This window comes from Cetorhinus maximus, chromosome 5 (assembly GCF_964194155.1).
Source record: "Cetorhinus maximus chromosome 5, sCetMax3.hap1.1, whole genome shotgun sequence".
Taxonomy (NCBI): domain Eukaryota; kingdom Metazoa; phylum Chordata; class Chondrichthyes; order Lamniformes; family Cetorhinidae; genus Cetorhinus; species Cetorhinus maximus.
Genome location: NC_135883.1, coordinates 141,801,802 through 141,820,923, shown reverse-complemented (window position 1 = coordinate 141,820,923; position 19,122 = coordinate 141,801,802). Strand labels below are relative to the sequence as shown.

Genomic DNA, 19,122 nt, shown 5'->3' with positions numbered 1-19,122 from the left:
ATTAACTTATATAGGCCACAGGGTGGATTGCACCTGGTAGAAGATAAAGTGCAGGCAATAAAAGATGCCCCATCATCATCCAATGTAACAGAACTCTAGTCCTTCCTGGGCATAATCAACTACTAAAGCTGCTTCTTACCAAACCTACCAACTGTGTACTCATTACTAAAAATGAACCACCATGGATCTTGGGGGTCACAACAGGAAGAAGCCTCCATGAAAGCACTATGGTGCACTATGATCCCTCGAAAGAGCTGGTGTTAGCGTGATGCCTCTCCCTACAAGGTGAGAGCTGTGCTATTCCATAAAATGGAAAATGGGCCTGAAAGGCCCACTGGCTATGTCTCAAGAACCCTCGCCACAGCCGAGAAGGGCTATTCCCAGCTAGAAAAGGAAAGTTTATCAGTGGCATTTGAGGTGAAAAAATGCCATCAGTACCTGCATGGTCGCCATTTCATCATTGTGTTGGACCATAAACCATTAATTGGTTTATTCAGCGAGGACAAGGCCATCCAACCAGTAGCATCAGCAAGGATACAACATGGGCCCTGACATTATCTGCGTACGAGTATACTTTTATGTACCTTCCTGACCTACACACTGCGAATGCAGATGCACTCAGTCATCTCCCGTTGCCAGACAATATTGTGCATACTCCTGTTCCACGGGCATTAGTGCTATTATTGAATTTCTTAGACTCTTTGTTTGTGTGCGCTAAACAAATTAGAAATTGGACAAGCCGAGATCCAGCATTATCGAAAGTGTTGTGGGGATCAAGAATGGTGGCCCCACCACAAGGCAGAGAGCCGCTCTTGACAGAACTCCATAATGCCCATCCAGGCATATAAAAAATGAAAATGCTTGCGCAAAGCTATGTATGGTGGCCAGCATTAGTGGAGATATTGAAAACTTGGTCAAGCACTGTCTCCATTGTCAGCATCAACAGAAGTTGCCAGTTCTGGCTCCCCTGCATCCATGGGGGTGGCCTGGTCGACCCTGGGTTCAATTACATATTGATTATGTAGGTCCATTCTTAGGTACCATATTCTTGTTAATTGTAGATGCACATTCCAAATGGATGGATGCAAATGAAATCAAGTTGCCAATGTCAAACGCAACGATCGAGAAGCTACGTCACAGTTACAGCATACATAGCTTGCCTCAAGTTATCCTTTCAGATAATGGCACTGATTTTACCAGCACAGTTTCAGAAATGTATGGATCTGAATGGAATCCGACATATTAAAATTGCCCCTTACAGTCCCTCATTGAATGGTCTTTTAAGCCTGGTACGAAAAAGCTATCGGAAGGCACTCTGGAATTTCAACTTTCCCGGTTTCTTTTCCGTTATTGCTCAACCCAGGGTTCAGCACTGTCGGAATTATTAATGAAATGCCACCTGCGTACACGTCAACTTCTCGTGTTTCCAAACTCAGAGGGGAATGTGGCGCAGAACCAGAATAGTCAGAAGTTTAACCATGACATACACTGTAAAGCTTGCGCTTTCAGCATCAGTGACGTGGTATATGTACAGAATTTCGGCAATGGACTTGTTGGGCTCCTGGAGCCATTGTCTCAGAGACTAGTCCACTGTCTTGCCAAGTACAAGTGGGAGATAAAATACTCCGAAAGCACATAGATCATATTTGTGCCAGAGAGATATTCCAACAATCAACTGATCCACCTGTGATTAATGTCAAACTGTCAATTTCTGAAGGGTCTGATTGACCTAGAATCAAATGTCACTGAAGAGTTTTCAAACCCTGAATTATCACGTTCCAATGTCTCATACTGCAGTTCCAGACCCTGTCAATCCCATGCAGGAACCTCCAGTGGTAGAGCTACGCTGCCCTAAACATATAAGAAGAGCACCTCAGAGCCTTGATTTATAATTACCTGAAATTGTATATATGTTTGTTGGATTGTTCAAATGTTTTCCTGTAGATAGAGATTGTAAAAAGACTAAAGGAGAGGAAATGTGTAACTGGGGATATAGTCCCTTCCTTCTATCAATCAGGCGCTATGTGATGTACTGCGGGGGCTCCGACCAGTGAGCTGGTAGTGCGGCCAATCGGAGGGACGGAGCTTCCTGACGAGTCCTGGTCAAGAGTGAAAGCATCCATAATATATACTGTTTCTTGATGAAACCTGTCTACTCCGTCCAGTTATCACAGACCTGTAATGTCAATTAATCTGTATTGTGGGAAATCACACTACTTATTTTTATAATATCCTCTTATAACATCCAACAGGACCTTCTAAATCCACGCTGGCTGTTAATTTGTAAGCTAATGCTATTCAGGTCCTCCTTCAATCTACTCTGTTTATTTACCCTCTATTGATGCAATATTCAACCTATTTTATGTGATTTGAGTTGGGTGATGGGGAGAGATGAGGGTCATTCTAATCTCAAATCTTAAGATTGTTTTTAAAACCGGGATAGTCTTTCTAATGTTTTCTCAACTAGTTTACAATTTGGTTCATTAGCAGTCCATCTGGTAGAAATTGGCATTCGCCAACCTCTTTTAACTGGAATTTTGCTTGAAAACATAAGGTCATTTCCCAGTGAATGGCAGGTACATGGAAATTTTCATTAATTCCATATGCATAAGTTGAGATAGAACCCTTATTCTTTACAAGCTCATGTGTTGATGCTAGGGATCAACTTTATTGCTTTACATATGCCTGGGTTCCTCATGTTGATTTTATGTTCCATTTGACAAATGAAAACAATTTATAAGTTGAGTAAATTACATTTTGCCTTATATATATTTGGTTAAAGTGTCATGGATATTTCTGCTAAAGATATATTTGGGTTTTCTTTTCAGTTCCAACTCTGATTTAATGGATCATCGACTTAGGTCGCCAGCAACAAGCAAGGCGACAGTTTTTGTGAGCCCTGCTGTTCCACCTCCACCTCCCCCTTTACCACCACCACCACCACCTCTTCCTGTTACTGTGTCAGGAGCATCAGTCAAAGCTCCCAACAACTCGACACCTCCACTTGCCCCTCCGCTGCCACAGCCAATGGTATCTGTGCCACCAGCGACGCCTCTTCAGATTGCCCCTGGAGTACTCCATCCTGCTGCTCCTCCCGTAGCTCCTCCATTAATAAAACCATCCCTTCCCGTTTCTGTCACAGCACCTGGGGTTGATATGACAACCTTTCCAACTCAGACAAGTGAAGGACAGGGGCTTCCTCCACCACCGCCACCACCTCCTCCACCACCACCACCTCCCCCATCTGGACCACGATCCTTTTCTCCACTTGGAGGACCTGTCCCACCACCACCTGGACCCCCTCCTCCACCATCCTTTGGATCTAGACCCCCTGTGCCCTTGGTCCCACCATCATCTCCTTCCCAAGCACATCCAGGATCTGAAGCCAAACGGCATCCATCATCTCTGCCAGTCATCAGTGATGCTAGGAGTGTTTTGCTTGAAGCAATACGCAAGGGTAAGTCCATGTACTCTTATACGTATAGAGAATAAAAGGCAATAAAAACAATGTTTTAATAAATATTAAGATGTCCTGTTTAACAAAATAAGAAATATATGTTAGTTACACTTGCCCTTAAAGCTCTCCAGCAGAATGCGATGGGCTTTGGGGTGAAGTTAGTGGAAGTTTACTTGAAGGTGGAGAGAGTGGGTGATGTTGATGTGGCAGTAGATTTAAAAAGAGAGTTATTTTTGACTGCTTCGCTTTTTGCTTTTCAATCTTGTACAGTTCTCTAAGGACCAGTATTAGTTCAATCACCCTATAAAAGGCATGCTTATTTCCCTGTTTGTGTCAAAACCTGTCATCTGTTTTTTTTTTTAATTCTTCAGCCGATCTGATCCTATGAGGTCTGCCATTATCTTAGGTGCAAATTGAGCTGTCTTAGGCTCTTCTTTACATTAACTTGATTTTGTCAGTTCCACCAATTCTTCTGTAGAGAGTTCCACTTGATGAGACTGAAGCAACTCCTCTACTTTATCTGTAGCCAGGCCTTCAAATCCTGCCCCTCCAACTTGTTTTGCCAACTCAACAATCTTGGTCACTTCAGCATCCACATTGGGGAACCATGTGAAATCATTCCTCAGCCTCAGGCCAAATTTTCTTCCACCAGGCATTTATGTTTGATTCTTTAACCTCTTCCTATGCGTTCTTAATTATCCCTATTGATATAAAGATGTTAAATTCCTTCCAGAAATCATGGGCAGTGGCTGAAGGGTTTGCTTCCATAATGTTGAGAATATGTCTGAAAGTTCCTAAGGGTGTAGTAAGCTTTGAAGGTTGCAATGACCCCCTGGTTCATTGGCTGGATGAGTGAGCCCATATTTCGGGGTTAAATACAACGTTTCAGCAGGTGGATGTCCAAGAGCTGTATCGAGGATAAGTAGGACATTGAAGGATAAATTCTATTTCCTCAAATAAGCCCTGACCTTATGCAGAAAGCAATTTTCAAACCAGTCTTCAAACAATGTTGTTGTAACCCAGATGCTACTGTTAGCCTTCCAAAGAAACTGGTAGGTGAGATTTATTTTTCCCTTTAAGAACTTGTGGGTTTTCTGACCTATAAGCCTTTATTAGTTTACACTTAAAACCAGCCATATTGGAACAAAGCGTTACCCTTTCCTTTGTGACTTTAAAACCAAGTGTTGTCCTTTCCTCTTTGGATATGTAAGTTCTATTTGGTGTTTTCTTCCAGAACAGGCTAGTTTCATCTGCGTTAAAGACCTGTTCTGGCTGACAACCCCTCCCCTCAATGCATTCGTGCAGCACCTTGGGATATTTTCCTGCATCTGCATGGTCAGCCGATGCAACTTCACCAACTTCACATAACAAAGATTAAAACACTTTTTAAAGTGATCAAACCATCCTGTGCTGGCTGAGAATCCCCTGGAAGGCAAAGGAGAGTCTCCTTCTTCATCATCACCAGTGGCACCAGCGCTACTCTCTTTACTACTTTTCATGTGCTGGTACAATTCAAGCACTTTATTTCTAATAGCTGGGCCATGAACTGGGATTTTTATTTTTGGATGCTGGTGCTCTACCCACACATTAAGTAACTGCTCCATTTCTTCCTACTTATAAAATTTAACTTGGCAGTATGACTACCAGAAACACTAACACTGACCCTTATTTTACCTTGAGACTGCCTAATGTACCTAATCGTAGAATCATTAACACAGTATTCCCTAACCAACGTTTTTTTCTTTATTCTTTCATGGGATGTGGGCATTGCTGGCAAAGACAGCATTTGTTGCCGATCCCCAATTGTCCTTGAACATTTCAGAGGGCAGTAAAGAGTCAACCACATTGCTGTGGGTCTGGAGTCACACATAGGCCAGACCAAGTAACAATTGCACATTTCTTTTCCTAAAGGACATTAGTGAACCATCAAAGATGATTTCACGGTCACCATTACTGAAACTAGTTTTATATTCCAGGTGTATTAATTGAATTTATATTCCATCAGTGGTGGGATTTGAATCCATGTCCCCAGATTATTAGCCTGGGCCTCTGGATTATTAGCCCAGTGACATCACCACTATACCACAATCATCCCCCTTGTGGTTTTTCAGCCTATCTGATATTGTCACTTTCTCGGCAAGTGTCATAATTTTTGGAGGACATTTCCTGCTTGGTTCATATTCACTCATATTTTTCAATATTGGTGATTTAAAGATCGCCCAGATACTATACTGTAGACACAAATGAAATCATAACAATTATGAACACCCACATGCAAACAATCCAACAAGCAACATGGTAGACGACACATGTGCAATGCACACCTTCCAGTCTAAGAAATACGTCATGGGTACCTTCCATATCATTTTCTTGTGTTCATTTATTTTATCACAATTTCTCCAACTTTTCTAATAGTTTTTTTCCTCTGGAAACGGCAGCGGAGCAAACATTGGACCTGCAATCGGCAAGATGGTGCTGAGTATTTCCAGCACTTTCTGTTCTTATTTCTATTCAGTTATCTTCATTCAGTTATCTTCATTTACCGTTTTCCAACAACACTAAAGAAACTTGACAACATCCAGGACAAAGCAGCCTGCTTGATTGGCACTCCATCTGCAAACATTCACTCCCTCCAACACTGACGAACGGTGGCAGCAGTGTGTACCATCTACAAGATGCACTGCAGAAATTCATCAAGGCTCCTTAGACAACACCTTCCAAACCCACGACTACTACCATCTAGAAGGACGAGGGCAGCAGATACATGGGAACGCCCTCACCTGGAAGTTCCCCTCCAAGCCACTTACCATCCTGATTTGAAAATATATCATTGTTCCTATACTGTCGCTGGGTCAAAATCCTGGAACACTCTCCCTAACAGCACTGTGGGTGTACCTACATCACAGAGGCTGCAGTGGTTCAAGAAGGCAGCTCACCACCACCTTCTCAAGGACAATTAGGGATGGGCAATAAATGCTGGCTGAGCCAGCGATGCCCACATTCCCATGAATGAATACAAAAATTCACCCAGCACATCTGTGCTTGCCTACGCTGGTCCCCTAAATTTATTTTGATGTATTTAATGTTACATGTGCCCCCTTTGATCCTTAAATCCTGTACCCAACAGAACTTTTCTGGATCTCTTTTCTCCATACATTTGAAAATCTTGATGTCCTTTACGGCCCTCTCAACTCCTCCTCGTACGACAGCCTCTCTAAATGCAGGAATCAACCTTATTGCCCTACTCTGGAATTAAGTGTCCTTTCTGTATTATAGAGACCAAAACTGAACATGTTTTCAAAACATGTAATAAACAGTTCTATAAAATTGCTGTATATATTTTGATAATTGTAAATATTTGTTGTTCAAAAATTTGGTTCAGCAAGCCGTTTCACACTGCTCCTATACAGTGGCAATCTGAGTGGTATTTTCCACTAACAATGCTGCTGTCAGTCCAAGTGATGTTCTGCCTACCACATGATTGAGCACTGTTTGTGTATGAATTTCAGTGCCAGTGCAATGTCACATACGTAGGTCATATGTCCCAATAACTCGTTAATCGTATTAAACAACCTGTTCCTCTGGTTATTCATAATAGGCAGGGTACAGACTGCACTCAATCAGCCCATGCTTGCAAAACCCAAAACAAAACATCTACTCTTGTGATTCTGTGACTGGGCAGTTCTTGCTGAACAATCCTGAGTGTGCTAATAGCTACACTAACAACCAATTTACGCTTAATCAGTCAAGCTCATAACGTGGCTCATTTACACTTGCTAGAAGTGACATACATTCACATGCAAGGGCCTGTTCTTCATAAACAAAAGGAATATGCTCAGGCCTTGCACCTTTTTTGAAAAACCTGGAAGCATGGAGAGCCGATAGTTCCCTGTTGGTTTCTCCATGGCAACACCTTGACCAGAGTTGACTTGCCAACCAATCATACCACTTTTGTCCTGTAGTATATGTTGATTGTTTGAAATTTGGCTTTGTTACATTTGTCGTCATGAGTTCAAGACTGAAAGCTTCAGCAACATGTATCTCTTCGATATTAAATATTTGTTCCTCTTTAAATGAAGGTCAGGTTACAGAATAGTACACAATGCTAATTTGCTGTAATGGCTGGGAATGACTAAATGCAGAAAGCAAAAGAGTTTACCTTTCAAGGTATTGTTTTGTGGTTTTGGCTGTTGTTGGAATTCACATTGTGGGCTCTGATTGGAAATCCTCACTGTTGTTTTGGTTCCTAATTTGAGCGCAACCATGTTATAGCTTGATTTAATGAACATCTACTCTGATTTCCTCGGTCCAAGAAGTTCAAAAAGTTATTACTCATTAACGTGCACATGTGTCAGGTGTTCCCTTTAAAATTTAGTCGCGTTGCACAGCCAGTTTTTCAGTGCTCAGCCCATTTAATTTTATCAGAAAATAAGGCTTGCGTGATACCTTCCAGGCTGCTTCACAATTGTGCCCCCATGCAGCTTAGTCAAAAGTGAACTTGGTGGATTGCACGTGAAGTGAGCCAGCTGGCAGTTTGTGCACTCATTGGTACCCTAACTCAATGGCTACTGGGAGTTGTGATGTAGAAAACATGGGAAATGTCATTGCAGGCAGGTTTATGTGTACGTTTTGTGGGTTTTTCTTGATACCTTATATTTAAGGATATATATTGGTGTGAGTGTAGCCTGGCATGGTGGTTGTACCTTGAAGATGATGGATTTATTACCTCAATTTGCACAAATATATGCAACAGACTTAATGCAGATGGCAAACACTAAAATTTTACTCTGATAATATTCTGTCAAATTTTGGTTTCTGAAATTCTAATGCTATAAATGCTCTGAGGCAGGTTTATGTTGCCCTATTTTGCATCACAGAGGAGATCATTGTTGAAGGCTAAGGCTTTCTCCACTATTGTCAGAATGTATAGCATACGTATCTAATAAAAGCTTTCCTTTTAAGAATGAATTCTTAGCAAAATTAAGTATTTGAAATATCTCCTGTATCTTATTCCTTGGTAGGCATTCAACTTCGCAAGGTAGAAGAACAACGTGAACAGGAGGCAAAACATGAACAAGTTGGAAATGATGTGGCAACCATTCTGTCCCGACGTATTGCAGTGGAGTACAGTGACTCTGAGGATGATTCTGAATTTGATGAAGTGGACTGGCTGGAATAATGTGACTGACTAACTTGTACAGTGTGGAGTTTGGTATTGGCATTCATTGTGGCACTCCATGGGAATGTATCCACATTTCATAGTTGGGGGATGTTTTTGTATTTGTAACACTATAACATTAACTAGGTCACTTGATAGCAGTTTCCTGAGATGGAGCATCACGCATAATTTTTGGTTCATTTCACCTTGCATCATTTTTTAAATACAAGCTAGGTGTTTTTGTCTAGGTTACAGTCCTGTGGAGAGATTTGTTTTGTATGTTTATAGAACATAAACAAACCGCGAAGTATTAAAAATGGGACACTGTACAATTCTGCAGACCCTATTTTGAAAATCTTGTGCTTTGTCTGAGTGCACTGGACTTTGAGAGAAGAAATTTGCACCCAAAGTTGAAGGGCAGCTCTGATTTATCCTATAAAGCACATTAGAAATACTATTTGTAAGCTAGGTCTTGCACTATAGTTGTTTCAGATGTGAAGAGACAACATACCCTTTTAGAAAACATTGCCTAAGTTAATACTGTTTAAACAAACCATATGCACTAATATTCCATCCTGAGTAAATGGACTGCCTGTAATAAATAGAAGTCATTGATACATTGTGGTGACTTGCCTTATTCCAATATTAATAATTTAAATAAGACTTCTTTTTGGTTGAATGTACTATTTTGCCTGCACATTAAGTGTTCATCTGTGAAAACTACTGATTAGAAGACACTGCATTACCTATTTAACTGCAAGTGATACAAAAATAACAGTTTTCCTGGCATTAACTGTACTTAATAAATCAAAATTTGTTTGAAATCTGCTTTAAGTGACTGCATTCATCTTAAATCCAGACACCATTCTGGTGCTTTTTGTCATGTACTCATGATTCTTGTTTTGTTACCCCCCATGTAATGATTCAGAAACTTCACTTCAAGTATAGTGGGTTGTTTTATTTTAGTGTGTTTTGCAGCAGCCCATATGAGCAGGGTCAACCAAAGTAAGGGGAGGCATCTAAATTTATTAAATCTGAAATTGAACCAGCTGCCTTTCTTGATGTTGGTCAGTCTGGAAGTAGCATTAAAGGAAGGAAAGTCTTTAATCTAAATTACTGCAACTTGTAAAATAAAATCGAAAATGTACTCTTTATCATATTTCAGTATTGCATCCAGTCATTACTGGATTTTCCAAACCAGATTGCTGCTGATTTTTATTGACTTTTTTAAATTATCATTTATAAAGTTCTTGCTGGGGCAATCTGGGGGTTGGAATCCCAGGAAATTCCACTTGACCTTGCCTCTGCCTAGTTGCAAGACTGACTACCAATTTGATTTGACTTTTATCTTCTCTATATTTATCATTCTTTTTATCTTCTACATAACTTCTGACAAGTTTGAAGAATGAGAAAAATGCTGCATCTTCTCTAGCACAGTCCTCACTTGCTTTTTGACCAAATTCTTTAGTATTGTGTCCAATTCTCATCTTAGGAGGGTAGTGACAGGACGGAACACATTATAAAAGCATATGAAGTTGACAGACAAAACTCTGTGAACAAGAGGTGTATTCATCATGAAATTTTGTGCATAAATGTGCATCTTTCAGCTATTCCTGTTATTTTAGTCCTTTTATTTCTTCCAGGCAGTTTGCAGGGATTAAGAGCACCTTAGTGGAATTGTAATTTACGGTGGAAAAGTTCCAGTGAGAGAAAATTGTGTTTTTTAAGATGGGTTTTTGCCTTCCTCTGCCCCAACCCCACCTCTTAATTTTTCCTTAATCATTTCTGCCTCTTTTATTCGGCCTCCACATAATTGGCAGGCCAGTTGGGTTAGCATTGACCAGAAACTGAACCGGACCAGCATATAAATACAGTGACAAGCAAAGCAGATCAGAGGCTGGGAATTCTGCAGAGAATAACTGATTCCCCAAAGCCTGTCCACCATCTGCAAGGGTCAAGTCAGGAGTCTGATAGAATACTCTCCACTTGCCTGGATGAATGCAGCCCCAACAACACTCAAGAAGCTCAACATCATCCAGGTCAAAGCAGCCCACTTGATTGGCACCCCGTCCACTACCTTCAACCTTCACTCCCTCCATCACCAATGCACAGTGGCAAAACTGTGTACAATCTACAAGATGCACTGCAGTAACTGACCAATTTTCCTTCGACCGCAGTTTCCAAACCCGCAACCTCTACAACCAAAGAGGATAAGGGCAGCAGATGCATGGGAACACCACCACCTGCAAGTCCCCCTCCAAGCCATATACCATCCTGACTTAGAACTATATCCACTATTCCTTCGCTGTTGCTGGGTCAAAATCCTGGAACTCCATTTCTAACAGCACTGTGGGTGTTGCTACACCCCATGGAGTTCAGCAGTTCAAGAAGGTGGCTCATCACCACCTCAAGGGCAATTGGAGATGGGCAATAAATGCTGACCTAGCCAGTGATGCCCACATTATATGAAAGATTTTTTTTTTTTAAATTCAACAAATTGCAGCCCTCTTGCTTTGGGCATGTACTGCCTCTGAAAATCAGCCCAGAACAAAGGCATAAATACAAGAGCCATCAACCGATAAGATAAAGTTTTTAGGAGAAGTTTCCTTACAAAAAGTGATGAGCATGGAACTTGTTGGAATGCTTGAAGCAGATAGTGTTAGGTATATCAAACTTGTCAGGGGAGGATGTGCATGACAAGGGAGAAGAGATTAATCAGTGGGGAGAAGACACATGGAGCATAAACACTGACAACCAGTTGGGCTGAATGACCTGTGACCAAGCTGTAGATTCTCTAATTCAATGGATAAAGATGAAGATACAGGTAAAAGCCACTTGTTTGCAGTTTTCACAATAATGGAACAACTTGTAGAATTCCATTCCCAAAGTACTGGCAAAAATTAAAGAATACTATTTAATAAAAACTTTGATTTCAGTCACTGTAACTTAAAATCCTGTGTTATGTGACATAATGAGTCTAATGTTTTAAAACTCTATACCCTTGGACTCGTTCAACAGCACCACTAGTAAATATATAGCCAGTAAGTAAAGCTATGCCTGTTAACTAGAACTCTGTAATATACTTAAGTGATTATAATTTGCTTCTAAAGCTCAGGTGTTGACTACAAATTCATAATCTCCTCTAATTGTCTGTGATTGTTAATGGATCCCAACTTGGCTGAAAATTACAATTTATGTAGAAATAATTGCATGGCGCAGCTGTGATTCAGTACTTGTACAAAGGGGAACTATCTAACACTTTCAAATGCTTAGTATATAAAAAAGTCTTAAATTGTTCTGGACTTAATTTAGCATGCTCAGCCAACAGTTATTGGTTTGTGTAATGACTTAGTACTTGTAATGGATGTGATTAATCCAAAGAACACAATTCAATAATTGGGAAAATGCAAAATACATTTCAATGCTTCAAATAATTTGGCAGTCAGCTAATAGTCACATCAGCACAGGCAATCCTTATTTCCACATGTATGAAGTCATCAGAGAAATACTAGTGCTCTTCTGGGTTAGGAGAAGGGCAATTATACTTGGTAATTTTGTTTCTAGTGATGGTGTAGTGGTATTGTCGCTGGACAAGTAATTCAGAGACCCAGCGTAATGTCCTGGGGACCTGGGTTCGAATCCCGCTACAGCAGATGGTGGAATTTTAATTCAATAAAAATCTGGAATTAAAAGTTGACCATGAGGGGATTGCTGATTGTTGTAAAAACCCATCACAGTTCATTAATGTCCCTTTAGGGGAAGAAAATCTGCTCTCCTTACCTGGCCTACATGTGACTCCAGGCCCACAGCAATGTGGTTGACTCTGAAATGCCCTCTGAAATGGCCTAGCAAGCCACTCGGATATATCAAACGGCTGCAATGTCTCAAAGGAATGAAACCGGACGGACCACTTGGCATCGACCTAGGCACCGGAAGCAACAACAGCAAACTCAGCCCTGTAGACCCTGCGAAGTCCTCCTTACTAACATCTGGGGACTAGTGCCAAAACTGGGAGAGCTGTCTCACAGGCTAGTCAGCCTGACAAAGTCATCCTAATGGAATCATGTCCCAGATACCACCATCACCATCTCTGCAGAGGTAGCAGCACAGTGGTATATGGCCAGGAGGGATTTGCCCTGGGAGTCCAGACCCATGAAATCTCATGGCATCAGGTCAAACATGGGCAAAGAAACCACCTGCTGATTACCACATACTGCCCTCCCTCAGCTGATGAATCAGTGCTCCTCCATGTTGAACACAACTTGGAGGAAGCACTGAGGGTGGTGGGGACGTAGTATTTACTCTGGGCAGGGTACTTCAATGTCCATCACCAAGAGTGGCTCGGTAGCACCACTACTGACTCAGCTGGTCAAGTCCTAAATGACATAGCTGCTAAACTGGGTCTGCAGCAGGTGGTGAGGGAACCAATATGAGGGAAAAACATACTTGACCTCATCCTCACCAACCTGCCTGCCACAGATGCATCTGTCCATGACAGTATCGGTAGGAGTGACCTGCGCACAGTCCTTGTGGAGACGAAGTCCCGCTTTCACATTGAGGATACCTTCCATTGTGTTGTGTGGCAGTACCACCATGCTAAATGGGATAGATTTTGAACAGCAACAGCAGAATTGTACTCTAACACAATCTTGAATCTCATGGCCTGGCATTTCCCCCACTCTACCATTGCCATCAAGACAGGGGATCAACCCTGGTTCAATAAAGAGTGCAGGAGGATATGCCAGGAGCAGCACCAGGCATACCTAAAAATGAGATGTCAACCTGGTGAAGCTATAACACAGGACTACTTGCATGCTAAACAGCATAAGCAGCAAGTGAAAGGGCTAAGTGATCCTGCAACCAGCGGATCATATCTAAGCTGTGAAGTCCTGCCACATCCAGTCGTGAATAGTGGTGGACAATTAAACAACTCACTGGGGGAGGAGGCTCCACAAAGATTCCCATCTTCAATGATGTGGGAGCCCCCAATGCTGAAGCATTTGATACGATTGTCAGCCAGAAGTGCCGAGTGGATGATTCTCCAGAGATCCCCAGCATCACAGATGCCAGTCTTCAGCCAATTCGATTCACTCCATATGATATCAAGAAACAGCTGAAGGCACTGGATATTTCAAAGGCTATGGGCCCTGACAATATTCCGGCAATAGTACTGAAGACTTGCGCCCCAGAACTTTCTGCGCCCCTAGCCAAGCTGTTCCAGTGCAGCTACAACACTGGCATCTACCAGGCTATGTGAAAAATAGTCCCGGTGTGCCTATACACGAAAGGTAGGACAAATCCAAACTGGCCAATCAATCTACTCTCAATCATCAATAAAGTAATAATGGAAGGAGTCATCAACAGTGCTATCAAGCAGCACTGGCTTAGCAATAACCTGCTCACCGACAACCAGTTTGGGCTCCGTCAGGGCCACTCAGCTCCTGACATCATTGGTTTAAACATGGACAAAAGAGCTGAACTCCCGAGGTGAGGTGAGAGTGACTGCCCTTGACATCAAGGCAGCATTTGACTGAGTGGGGCATCAAGGAGTCCAAGCAAAATTGGAGGCAATGAGAATCATGGGGTAAACTCTCCGCTGGTTGGAGTCATACCTAGCACAAAGAAAGATGGTTGTGGTTGTTGGAGGTCAGTCATCTCAGCTCCAGGACATTACTGTAGGAGTACCTCAGGGTAGTGTCCTGGGCCTAACCATCTTCAGATGTTTCATCAATGACTTTCCTTCCAACATAAGGTCAGAAGTGGGGATATTCACTGATAATTACACAATGTTCAGCACCATTCGCGACTCCTCAGTTACTGAAGCAGTCCATGTCCAAATGCTGCTGGACAATACCTAGGCTTTGGCTGACAAGTGGCAAGTAACATTCGTGCCACACAAGTGCCAGGCTATGACCATCTCCAACAAGAGAGAATCTAACCATCACCCCTTGATGTTCAATGGCATTATCATCACTGAATCCCCTTCTATCAACATTCTGGGAATTACCATTGGCCAGAAACTGAACTGGACTAGCCATATAAATACTATGGCTACAAGAGCAGGTCAGAGGCTAGGAATCCTGTGACGAGTAACTCACCTCCTGACTCCCCAAAGCGTGTCTACCATCTACAAGGCACAAGATGGTTAGGCCCAGGACACTGCTTTGAGGAACTCCTACAGTGATGTCCTGGAATACTTCCCACTTGCCTGGATGAGTGTGGCTCCCACAACACTCAAGAAGCTTGACATCACCTAGGACAAAGCAGCCCGCTTGATTGGGACCACATCTACAAACATTCACTCACTACACTACCAACGCACAGTAGCAGCAGTGTGTGCCATCTACAAGATGCACTGCAGGAATTCACCAAAGCTCCTTACACAGCACCTTCCAAACCCACAACCACTACCATCTAGAAGGACAAGGCAGCAGATAGATGGGAACACCACCACCTGGAATTTTCCCTCCAAGTCGTTCACCAACCTGACTTGGAAATATATCGCCGTTCCTTCACTGTTGCTGGGTCAAAATCCTGGAACTCCCTTCCTAAATGCACTGTGAGTGTACCTATACCACAGGGACTGCAGCAGTTCAAGAAGGCAGCTCACCACCACCCTCTCGAGGGCAATTAGGGATAGGCAATAAATGCTGGCCTAGCCAGTGATGCCCATATCCCATGAATGAATACCAAGATGAATTTTTTTTAGTCAGTTCATTGCTGAAGCTGAACATGTGTTGCATTATTCATATATAGGCAATGTCCTCAATGTGGCGTGGTATTATCATTACTTGTACCAACATCAGAATGTTGGGGGTTCAAACAATAGTTAAGAACTTGAGCACATCATATCAGCTGACGCCAAGCACACTGCATTGTTGGAGATTTTTCAGACTGAAGTTATGTCAGGCAAAAGACCCTGTCACTTTATTCAAATGAAGACAAGGATTCTCTCCTGTTGTCCTGGGCAGCATTTATTCCTTGAGCAACTCCACCAAAATATTAACCTCTTATTTATCTAATTTGATGTTTAATATAGACATTTACCTACATAACTGTATCAACAAGACTTCCAAAGTAATTCATTGAATGTGAAACATTGGGTATCCTAAAGGTGGAAATGGCACCATGTAAAAGCCAGTTCTCTCATTTTTTTCTTTAGCCATCTTTACTGCTTTTGCATCTAAAAAAAAGTCTGTGTACCTAAAGCATGCTGCTTTTGTAAATATAATGCAAATATTACATTTGAACAAATCCAAAATTACATATTCACAAAAAAGTCCTTCCTTCGCATGTTTTTAAGCGTGCCAAGCAGAGAACTTGCTCCACTTTGTTTGTCATGAAGTTTATTTGTAAGTGTGCAAAGATATATAGAAACTGGGGCAGGGGGAAAAGTAAAAAGCTTGCAGATAAATGTACACCACCTTCATCAGAGCTTTTCCCTAAGGGCTTCTCTAACTGAGCCTCAGATTTGTCTATTGTTTTATTTGTTTTCAAGTGGGCTTGTGAATATCTACAGGCCTCTGTGCATCCATGATCTCCTAATGATATTAAACTTCCCCAATGCCCGGTCTTGCTTTTGCTTTCTGTCCCCATAACACTCTTTCAAATAGCAATGGTTTTACAAATGAAGATATAAGAAGAAACCTTTCTCTAATTGTTCAGTCATTGCACTGCACTTCATTTTCCAGTGGTTGTGTAATCAATGTCAATCATCAATCCTGTTGCAATGCTCTCATTTATAGTGAAGTGATAGGCGCATCATGTATTGTGGACTTCGTTCATTCCAGCTTTCAAGCTCCTTTATTATTTTCATTTTTCTCCTCCATGGGTCTGTTTTTCTCTGCTTAGTATTCACCATTATCCCAAGGAGCCTTTTATTTTTAATCATGCCCCAATCCATGTTTTCCATCTAATTTGTTCAGCACGAATAGATAAACATCATCTCCCCAGCTTGTGCATTGTTCATGCTTGACATCAATTATATTCCTTTACTGACCATCTAATGTTAAAAGCATTTGCAGCAGGTCTCTGTTTCTAATCCCAGCTATAGAAAAATTGATGAGCAAATACTCAAAAACATACCATGGAATCCCATATCCAGAGAAGAAAGAAACACAAACTCACAGAAAAAGGATCAGGGAGCTTTCAAGGGTTTCAATCTGAATGATTTTATCTTAAAGATCATAACTGAACATATATCACAGTATTCCATCAGAAACCTCAAGTTAATTTCTCATTGTAGTAACATTTTGTTGCTAAACATTCCTGAAGTATTTGCATTTTTCTCATGAGCACTGTTTTAGTTTAGAAATGCAATCACCAATACATGTCCTACCTGGCTTGCTATAGTCATGTGACCTCTACCATACCTGTAGGCAGCCATGGTATATTCAGTTCAATAAAGACACTGCACTAGAAAGACTGTAATCTTTAAGCTTGTGACATGATGTCAGGAATGGAGCTGCGATTGAGTTTTGAAAACCTGGAAAAGCTTCAGAGAAACCACAGTGACTGAAAAAGGAACACAGAAATGTTCAAACCTGCTAAAAGCTGCTGAAAAAGCCACTGATGAGGAAAAGCAAACACAAACCAAAGGCTACAAGTAAGATACTGGGTGAATCAAAATGGCAGTAAGTTTTCCTTTCCCCACTCCTGCTGAAATGAAAGATGATATGTGATAGAACTGGCAGTTTTTCCATTTGGAATGGCAAAACTACAAGATTGCAACAGATTTAACTAACAAGCAGGAGCTGGTATGAGAAGCAACACTTCTAACATTGTTGGGGAGAAACTGCTACAAATTGTATTTCACTCAAATCTACCTGATGAACAAAGGAAACAGACAACAGAGATTTTAAAAGCCTTGAAGGCACACTTTAAACCCCAAGTGAACGTAACTTCTGAACAGTATGTATTTAACATTAGGGCGCAAGGTATAAATGAGTCCATTGATCAGTATGTGACTGCAGTAACACAGCACGCAGAATCATGTGAATTTGGGCAACTAAAAGATGATCTCATTAAAGCTAAAATTGCCTTAGGCATAAGACATCCTAAAATGAGAGCACGTCTACTGAGAGAGGAGAAACTTACTTTCAAGAAAGTGACAGATGTGTGCAGAATCATGGAGGTTGTAAAATGTCAGCTAGAACACATGTATGGCAGAACAGACAAGGAGATATATTATGCTGAGAGATATTCCAGGCTGAAAGAGCAGAACAATCACGAAGGGAAGGATGCAAATACTGCGGAGGACATCATACAAAGGAAAATAAGGTCTGTCCAGTGTGGGGAAAGCAGTGTTTTAACTGCCGGAAGCCGAGTCATTTTTGGCTAGAAAGAAGCAAAACAAGTCTGCACGGATGGCTACTGGAGAGATATCAGCAGAAGAGTCTGATGGAAACATTATACACAATACAACAGGTTGGTTCCATCAAGTCCCTTGGTAAGAAATATTTAGTGACTATTACAATGATGACTGCAGAAGTAGGGCATTACGTAAACAAGATGTGTCAGGTAGACACCGGTACATCATGCAACATCATGACCTTCACAGACTTGTTCAAAGTGGCTCAACATGGCGATCCAAAAATGAAGCCCTCGAAAGTAAGTTTGAGACTCTATGACGGCACGATATTCAAACCCAGAGGATGAATTAGTCTGAGAGCCCAATGCAATGGCAAGAATGAAGATCTGGAGTTCCAGATCATAGATGGTAAGCAAAAGCCATTCGTGTCACCTGGAGCAAATTTGAAGCTTGGACTGATAACCCTAAACATGCCAACAGAGAGTCATAACGTGCCATGGCACACACAGCCATTAACTGCTGAACAGATCCTAGAGGAGTACAAAGATCTCTTTACAGGGTTGGGATGTCTACCAGGAGAATATCATCTCGATGTAGTTGAGAGTGTAAGCCCAATTCGGCATCTGCCGAGGAGAGTTCCAACTGCCCTCAACTCGAGCCTAAAAGACAAGATAGAAGTGTTGGAAAAGAAGGAAAAAATCAAGAAAGTGACAACTTCCACAGACCGGATTAGCAGCATGGTAGCAGTGAAACAACCTGGAAAGCACAATTATGCTTAGGCCCAAAGGATCTAAATAAAACGCTGAAGGGATCTCACTACCCCATGCCAACGATCGAAGGAATTTTGCCAGAACTTGCCAAGGCAAAGATCTTGATTTCTCTAGATGCGAAGGATGGTTATTGGCAAGTGAAGCTGGATGAAAGCAGCAGCTTTCTAACTACATTCTGGATGCCGTTCAGGAAATACAGATGGTTACGCATGCCGTTTGGCATTTCCACAGCTCCAGAAGAGTATCAACACAGACAGCGTGAGATGGTCAGTGATCTTTCCAGAGTGAAAGCCATAGTGGATGATTTACTAGTCTATGGATATGGGGACACAATGGAAGAAGCCATAGCTGACCATGATCAGAATTTAATACAACTGCTAGAGAGAGCTCGCCAGATGAACCTGAAGCTCAGCAAGAAAACAATTGC

The 19,122-nt window shown here is 41.7% G+C and overlaps 1 protein-coding gene across 4 annotated transcripts in view; it reads left to right on the top strand.

The window, feature by feature from the left end:
* wasf1 (WASP family member 1) overlaps positions 1–9,439 on the top strand; it is a 151,045-nt gene extending 141,606 nt beyond the window's left edge. For all 4 annotated transcript variants that reach the window (XM_078542587.1, XM_078542586.1, XM_078542585.1 and 1 more), the window contains 2 exons: positions 2,829–3,457; positions 8,479–9,439. In XM_078542587.1, coding sequence (XP_078398713.1) covers positions 2,829–3,457; positions 8,479–8,636 — 787 coding nt within the window. In that variant the 3' untranslated portion in view covers positions 8,637–9,439. The remainder of the gene's footprint in view (positions 1–2,828; positions 3,458–8,478) is intronic.
* Positions 9,440–19,122: the final 9,683 nt, after the last annotated feature.